This window comes from Silene latifolia, chromosome 9, assembly GCF_048544455.1.
Source record: "Silene latifolia isolate original U9 population chromosome 9, ASM4854445v1, whole genome shotgun sequence".
NCBI lineage: Eukaryota > Viridiplantae > Streptophyta > Magnoliopsida > Caryophyllales > Caryophyllaceae > Silene > Silene latifolia.
In genome coordinates this window covers 61,623,582-61,632,201 of record NC_133534.1, presented here as the reverse complement: position 1 = coordinate 61,632,201, position 8,620 = coordinate 61,623,582, and the positions used below count along the sequence as shown (strand labels likewise).

Sequence of the window (8,620 nt, the reverse complement as noted above, 5' to 3'; positions counted from 1 at the left end):
CTTATTTTCACACAATATTATAATTTGCATATCTAGAGTGGCCAGAGTATAAATTTGAGATTGTAGTTTAAGATGCTGTCAATCACTTGGGCATAGAGAAAATTCAAAGCCAAGAGTACATCAAATAACGGCAGAATATACCCGAGAATCTTTATTTCACAATAAAATAGGTACTAATTTCTCACTTCCATGTCGAACAAATAGACGGAGTATATGAATAGGGTATAAAACCTCAAAAGATTTTATTTTTAACATTATAATACACCAGTTTTGTCAAATCACAAGTTATAAAATAAGACGGTCTTAGGGAAGATGGACCACTTTTGTAAATTAACAGTTCATTTGTTGATAAAAATGAGTTCTCTTTATATAAAATAAGACCGTCCCACAATATAAGGGTTTTTTCGAGCGATTATAAAGAGTCCATCTTCTATGAATTACTTTCGAGCGACAAGAGAGACTCCATTATTTATGAAATTCTAAGAGTCAAATAAAAAAGGTGGGTAATACTAAGTATATACTTAACGTAAAGTGATCATAAGTTAGTATAATACAAAAATAATCGGTGTTTGTTGTGCATTAGAATTAGAATTGGTAACAGTTGCACGCATTGCATATCAATCTGTTAATCCTTAACCAGGAAGGAGTGCATAGTACGTGTAATTGTTATAATAAATTAATAACGACATTTGTGATTGTAATTATAATATAATGTTAACATATGTGTTTGTAGGCAATTCAACCCGTGTTAATACTCTAATTCAAGTTATAACAAGTTAATGAGTTATTAAAATCATATTATATACTAATAATAAGAGCATAGAGATTGTTAAGCTAGAGTTGTGCAAACATAATATGTTCTGTTGAACCAGAATGTACATCTACATGATCAAATGGAAATCATACTCTCGAATATAGAGTGACGAGTAAAAGTTAGGAAATCATACAGGTTTACTAATAATGATTAGTAAAAGTGAATTTCAACTAAGTTTTTCAGTGAAACGCACTAATTTGGTCATCTCAAAGTCATAATAATTATTATGACTTTGAGATGACCAAATTACGCACCTAAGTACATTTCACTGAAAAACTTAGTTGAAATTCACTTTTACTAATCATTATTAGTAAACCTGTAATATTTTGTAGAATTAGTCTTAACTATTCAAGTACTTTTAGTGAATTAGATGTGTATTAGGATGAATAATTTAGTTAACTTGAAGTTGGCGTTTGCATCGAGTCTCTTAGTAGGCGGGAGTTGACATTTGTGATGATTTTTTTATAACTTGACAATCAATGGTGCTTTAAAGACAGAATAATACAAGTGGCCCGTGCATTACACGGGCATTAAATCTAGTTTTGATATAATTGGAGGCGTTTCTCCAACAGTTAATAGATCCTACAACCAACAGGTTGTCTTGAAATAGTATCTTTCTAATCCGAGCTATATAATAAAGTTTTCGAGTTTTGTTTTAAAGAAGTCGAGTTATACCATTAAATTTCTGAATTCACCCACTTAAACATAAAAAAATTAACTTTAAAAAAGCTCAATAAAATTACACATAAGCTCAATAAGATATAACTTGGTTGTATGATGCTATTTTACCACTGGAGGTATAATGTTATTTGTGTTTCTCCAATAAGCACCCCAACCCACAAACCATTTTAAAATAACAAATGCTCACAGTCGATTTTCTCTATTCCCTCGCTCAACCACCCACCACCACCGCGACGTCGCCAGTTCTGACGTCCCTCATCACCACGACTCCACTTCCGAGCCATTGTTCTTCCAACAACAACGATGAGATCTTCAGCCCGTCTATCGTTAGTCCTAGGTATTAATTTTATTCGATTTTAATTAATTCCTTTAAATCTTTAGCAGTTCTTGTTTAATTTTATTTAGAGTTGGGTGAATTAGATCTATTTGTCAAATGCTCTTAAAGTCTGGTTAATTCCAATTTTATAACAGCTCCATAAATTTGGTCATTTATGGGGTATGTTGAGAATTAGATGGACATATCAAATTAGTAAACATCGCTGATTAGATATTATGGCAGAACCGGTGAATTAGATCTATTTGTCAAATGATCTATTTGTCAAATGCACTCATGTGTTGCAACTTGTATGAAATTTGATTTTTGTATTATGGTAGAACCGGAGAATTCCGGATAGTGTATGCTAATACTCGCACCATTCCGCGACTGAATTATGAATACTAGCTACCTTAGCCATGTACGCTATTTGTTCATTGTTGCTGTGTTTTTTTTTACAGTTTTTCATGGCCGATGTGTGCTTCGTTCAGTGAGGTGTATGTAGAATGTGTCGAGAATTCTAATCTATTTATAGAGAGGAATAAAGCGGCGAGATATGGTGTTTGGCAGCCTGTTGATTACCTTTCATTATACTCCCTCCGTCCCGGTCATTTGTTGTCCTTTTCCATTTTTGGGTGTCTTAATCATTTGTTGTCCTTTCTATTTTAAGAATGAACTTGATGAGTAATTTTATCTTTCACACTCAATTTGTTCCACTTGTCATTTAGCTATTGGCCCTCTCCTCCTTCCTTGGTCTTTGTGCCAAAACGAAAGGACAACAAATGACCGGGACGGAGGGAGTATCATTTAGCCTGTGTCAAGGAATTTGCATGGCCGTTTTTCTTGCACTCTTACTGCCACAAGTATTCTAAATGTATTTAAATGAACATAATAATTAAAGTATCAAAATCAGCATAGTCTGATAACAACACACACAGTGTATTTACAAGTTCGAACCTGCAATACACTAACATCCTCCATATATAGTCCAGTACTCCCAACATCCTTCATAATATTGTTTGTAAGTTGTGTTTCCTCCATTCAAGGCATTAGGTTATCAGGTTGTTTCATTAAGGGTGTGTTTGGATAGCAAAAGTGCAGGGAAAGGGAGGGGAGGGAGAAGGAGGGAAGAGAAAGGGATGTAAGGGAAGGGGAGGGAGAATGGAGGAGGTCATTTTCCCTCCAAATCTTGACTTTGTTGGAGAGGAAATAATTTGGCTTGGAGGGGGGAAGTGGAAGGATTCATTTTCCCTCCCCTCAAAATCCCTCCACCTCCATTTTGCTAACCAAACAAAAGATTTATCATCCCTGCCTTTCCCTCCCCTCTCCTTCCCTCCAAATCCTCCTATCCAAACAGACCCTAAGGGTGTGTTTGGATAGTAAAAGTGGAGGGAAAGGGAGGGGAGGGGGAAAGAGGGAAGAGAAAGGAGGGAAAATGAATTCCTCCAAATCTCTCCCCCTCCACCCTCATTTACTATCCAAACAAGAGATTTGCAATCCCCTACTCTCCCTCCCTTTCTTTTCTCTCCAATTCCTTCAATCCAAACACACCCTAAGGGTGTGTTTGGATAGCAAAAGTGGAGGGAAAGGAAGATGAGGGGGAAGGAGGGAAGAGAAAGGGAGGTAAGGGAAGGGGAGGGAAAATGGGATGTGGGTGTTTGGATACAATTTCCAAATCCCTCCCCCTCCATTTCCCTCCACCCTTGTTTGCTATCCAAACAAAGAATTTTAAATCCCCTACTCTCCCTCCCTTTCTTTTCCCTCCAAATCACTCAATCCAAACACACCCTAAATGAATGTTGAAAGTTGAAATTGGTCAGTAATTAATTAATTGCAATATAGATAGACATAAACTTGTGAATTCATCATTTCTAGTGCCTTACAGAGTGAATGCATTCCTCTTTTAATCTAATGCGTAGCGTCTTTTATCTGACTTAGCGAGGGAACGACCTCCCGACAGTATACAGTACAATGGACCTTATGCCATCTCCCTCCCTCGTTAGTCATACACTAGTATACTAGTCCTCGTTCTTACTCCTATATCCTTCCTAGCTCTTGCTGTCTTGTTACTTTAAGTCACCTAGAGTAGCAATGGCTATTAAAACTCAATTTTACCAATTTTGAGAGCATAAAGTAAAGTTAGTTTCACGTGCTTTCAATTGTGTAGCCCGCAGCGCTCTTTGTTTTTGGCGCTCTAAGCTCTCTACTATTTTTCGTAATTTAGGCTGATAGATGAAAGTTGGGGAAGGGAAGCCGAGCTTAGAAGATTTCAGGATGGGATCAATGCAGAACGCACCTGTAAGTAGTGACCATTTCTTGTATCGGCGCTGAATTTGTTATTGTTATTTACTCTGGCCTATCAGGCTGATGCCACTGAACATGTTGGGTATGCAAGCAGTGCAATAGACATCTCATTATTAAAAAAAATTATTGACCATATATTAAATCTCCATCTTTATTTGGTGAAAGAAAGTATAACCATTAGTTTAAGCATGAGTATGAGTTTAAAAATGTTTGAGCATGAAAATGATCAGCCATATCAGAGTTTATTTATATTGTCATCGTCATTTATTGTTTAAATCTGTTTAAATCCAGGAACCGATTGGACATCGCGGAAGAAAGTATGGTTTATTCCAACTCTTAAATCCTGGTCTTCTTTAGAAGTGATCCTGTGAGTGTGCTCCTCTAGTGTAAATACATCTTCACGTGTTGCAGGGTATAGTCTCCCTTCATGTTTTAGACTTTGGTCCTAGAGCTCAAAAATTTAACAGTTGTGTGCCAATGATTCTAACAATATAGGGACAAAGTCGCTCTCTTATATGTTATACTAGCAAGCTGGTTAGATGTTAGAAATAGCTAGTGGTAGTGGCAGTAAAATAGACGTTATGGTATATGCTAACCTTTTCACTTTTCAGAGTGCTGCTCCTCAGAAAGAACGTGAAGTGAATCTAACGCTTGGTGGCATTGATCTAAACAACTTAGCCAGGTTGGTGTTACTGTCATCACTCACATTTCGAAATAATTTATTTGTTATTTTTATGTAACATGGGAATTTCTTTGTGCGATCTGCTCTGTCTGTTGTTGTTTTGTCAGTGTGGAAGTAAAAGTGGATAAAAAGCTCTTGATAGTGTTCTTGGCATACGGAATGGGCGAGCTTTTACACTTAGATGCAAACCCTTTTTCTTTCAGAAGTAAAAACGTCTGTAGGTTCACTATATGTTACAAGGAAACAATTCTCAACTTGCTGGTGGAACTATGCCCACAAGTTGACTTCATCTAGTATTAACATAGTACTTCTTGTTAATACTAGATGAACTATGCTCACAAGTTGACGGGGGAAATTCGGAATTTTCGACTAAAAACATTCAATTCCTCGCTTTCCTATTGGGTGGTAGCCTTTATATGGGATAACTGCAGTCGTTTTCTCTTTACCTTAAGCATTAGTTTTTTGGAGAAAGTCCTGGACTTTTATAGTAAGATGTGATTTAATTAGATTTTTGTCTGAGTGATGCTATAAATCAAGTAGTCTTTTGCGTGAATGTATTACATGTTTTCTTATTGCTTATCCTTTTCTTCCGAGTAAAGGCTATAAACCACGTATCTTTTGTGTGCGCATGTGTGTTATGTATACTTATCTCGTATCTTGTACACATTATACAATTTGCTAAGAGATTCGATATTTGAAGAGAAGGAAGTAAAAGGTTTCGAGACTGGTAGCAGCGAGATATTTTAAGAAAATAATTCGAGTAAGGGAAAGGAGGGCATTGATCTTTTCAAGGGGCTAAGCGCACCAGTGCAGATGAGTGACACTGATGTAGTGCAGGGGTAGGTTATATTTTCGTGGAAGCATTCAGTTGGGTAAAGATTAGATCTGACGACAGTTAAATCATAGACTTGTTATTTTGTTAGATATATTCTTTTTAATAAATGTATATCAATTCATATGAATTTGTATGATATTCCAGAAAGTTATAAGACTTCCTGATTTTTATATGTTTATTTATAGTGATGATGTAATCTAAATTCTAATTTTTTATTAAAATTACGGATAATTCACGTGGTACCCCTAAGGTTTGCCACTTTGCACGAAATACCCAAATTTTTGATCCGGAAATCTTAAAGAGGTCATAAATCGTGTTTACGAGTTCCAAAAGTGACGATTTTTTTTCCCAAATTGCTCATCTTTCCGAGAACTACAATTTGAAAAAAAAAATTGTCGCATTTGGATTCCGCTACTAGGAGTTATTGTGCGTCAAAGTTTTTTTCGACCGAACAAACTTTGAATGAGCATATCTCCTAGTCACGAGCTCCAAACTCGTCAAACTTTTTTTTTCAAATCGTAGTACTCGGAAAGATGATTGATTTGAAAAAAAAAATCTTCACTTTCTGAGTTCGTAAACACGAGTTATGACTTCTTTAAGTTTTTCGGATCAAAAATTTGGGTATTTTGTGCAAAGTGACCAACTTTAAGGGTACCGCGTGAATTATCCGTTAAAATTATCCATGTCTTAATTTATTGAATGGATATTTTTATTTTTATTTTTTTTTTGTTTAAAGAAAAACCCAAGAGACTGGCTATATTCCATAACTGGTTTCAAAGATTAGATCAAAGAAATTGGTTTTGGCCAGTAACTGGTCTCTTTGAAATAATCAAAGAGACTGGTTTATGCACCAAGCCGGTTTCTTTGAAATAATCAAAGAGATTGGTTTTTGCACACAACTAGTCTCTTTAAAATGATCAAAGAAACCGGTTAAAATAACCGGTCTCTTAGGCTAAGACACCTATGAGCTAGAGATCGGTTATAAACCGGTTTCTTTGGCTATTTTTAACTGGTTTCTTTGGCTTATTTTGTAGTAGTCGGAGGTGACGACATCTAGGTTTAGGAAGAAGGTAGGGAAATGATTTGGGATTTCACGATTGACGATTTATAAATTCCCCGCTGCAAACCCGTTACTCGATCGAGTAACCAACTTACTCGATCGAGTGACCTCTACTCGATCGAGCTCCCAAGTTACTCGATCGATTAGCCTCAGTTAGATCGAGTAGTCTCAGCTAGATCGAGTAACAAGCACACAAAGACTCACATTGTCACAAGTCATCACTCATAAGGTTTCCTAGGGTCAAGATAGGTGTCTAAGATTAGTCAATGTCGGTCAACGGTTCCCTAAAGGACGGGTATTACAGTCTTCCACCCTTAAAAAGAACTTCGTCCCCGAAGCTCGACTCATCCTCTCCCAGAACATCAGGTCAAAGAAACTAAGGCAACTACCATTGTTCGTCCGACACAGGTCAACACACAACCGTTTAGAAATACCATCTCGCTATGAATGTTCATCAACCATCATCATCATCTACCTTAGCACATATTACACAACACAACCTTCTATCAAATCACCGACTTCCTATTGAATCACAAATACACATTGTACACAAGAACAGCCGACTCGACTACTACTTGCACCCATCTCCTGTTACTACTCAAATGTAGACCACTACAACTGCCATACTATTCCTCTAACGATTACTTGCCATCAACTACCATTTACAAAGAACCCAAAAGCAACAATTCTATAACAGATAGGCAACAACATCTCATTCATTCCACTTGTTCAGATTAATTCTTTTAATTCATCTCTATTACTCAACCATACAACACAACTCTACTAACAACGACTCTACCATGCTACTAACATCCAATTTTCATGACAACATAGTGAACAATGACTTGGAAACAAGATACAACAACATGCTATTCTATTCAACAATTACAAACTGCTACTCAATTATACAATAACCATTACAAATTACCAAACAACCATTTTAAATACTTCGAAATTGTCATACAATAAGTGTAAAATTGCAATAATTACGTCATTTCCCACGCGACATTACTCTTCCCCTCTTAAAAGGAACTTCGTCCCCGAAGTTCACTAACAGCACAATTCTACGAATGCACAAGTCGATAAAATATTATTCCATATAGACATTACGAACGAACCATATTATGCATTTTGACTCATGTTAACTACGACACTTCCTTGACATTATATACATAAGACTCATATATATGAAACTATTGGCAACATGAACCACACAATTAGGCATTCTATCATCAGCTATCAACCATGACATCAATTACTTTCTTGTACAACCATATAAATCATACAACGAGGATTATAACCATTATAGACGTTACCTGAGACAAGTGATTTAGCATGTAAAATTATATAAACATCACCGAAATTGTTTAAATCGTACGACTATGCATAACAATATAACCACCGCTGAGACGGAACAATGATATAATGCACCCATAATACGAAACACTATCACAAAAACTATTAACTTGAAGATACAAATAAATGTTTAAACGAAATAAGCACCAAACAGAGGCACTCGATCGAGCTTGGAAGACACTCGATCGAGTTGACCTTACTCGATCGAGTTTACCAGGCACTCGATCGAGTATGTCGAGATCAGAATGCAACCAGAATGTCACCCCTGCAGTTACTAGATCGAGCGAGGGGCACTCGATCGAGTAGCCACATGTCAAAATTCCTTAATTTGTCATTTTTCAAGTCCAAGGCAACAAATATATGAGTCGGAAACGTATTCCCGACACCAACATCCCGCATAAAAGTCCGAAAAGCATCCAAAATGCGGCCTTATGGCCAAAATACACACCAAAGTCTAATAAAAGTATCAACGACTACAAATCCATGTAACAAGATAGAAATAAAAGGAGTATCATCACTCCACCTACTCATCCATTATCTCATCTCCACCACCGCCTCCGGACGTGCCTGCTCCA

The 8,620-nt window shown here is 36.6% G+C and overlaps 1 protein-coding gene across 14 annotated transcripts; it reads left to right on the top strand.

The window, feature by feature from the left end:
* The first annotated feature begins 1,614 nt into the window (after positions 1-1,614).
* LOC141599844 (rho GTPase-activating protein 7-like) lies at positions 1,615-5,807 on the top strand. 14 transcript variants are annotated; one of them, XR_012523990.1, is made up of 5 exons: positions 1,620-1,832; positions 4,033-4,106; positions 4,404-4,429; positions 4,724-4,794; positions 5,500-5,807. XR_012523990.1 is itself a non-coding variant. In XM_074419971.1 (4 exons), the coding sequence occupies exons 1-4, from the start codon at positions 1,799-1,801 to the stop codon at positions 5,086-5,088; spliced, it is 318 nt and encodes a 105-aa protein (XP_074276072.1). In that variant the 5' UTR covers positions 1,617-1,798; the 3' UTR covers positions 5,089-5,807. The 14 variants fall into 14 exon arrangements, 1 of the variants encoding a protein (XP_074276072.1); XR_012523988.1 differs by having other exon boundaries at positions 5,495-5,807; XR_012523989.1 differs by having other exon boundaries at positions 5,478-5,807.
* Positions 5,808-8,620: the final 2,813 nt, after the last annotated feature.

Excerpts from the sequence above, each read along its gene's own strand:
- LOC141599844 (XM_074419971.1), top strand. The coding sequence starts at position 1,799 with ATGAGATCTTCAGCCCGTCTATCGTTAGTCCTAG. Across the intron at positions 4,430-4,723 it reads ATTGGACATCGCGGAAGAAA|AGTGCTGCTCCTCAGAAAGA; the intron begins GTATGGTTTATT and ends TTCACTTTTCAG. Across the intron at positions 4,795-4,901 it reads GATCTAAACAACTTAGCCAG|TGTGGAAGTAAAAGTGGATA; the intron begins GTTGGTGTTACT and ends TTGTTTTGTCAG.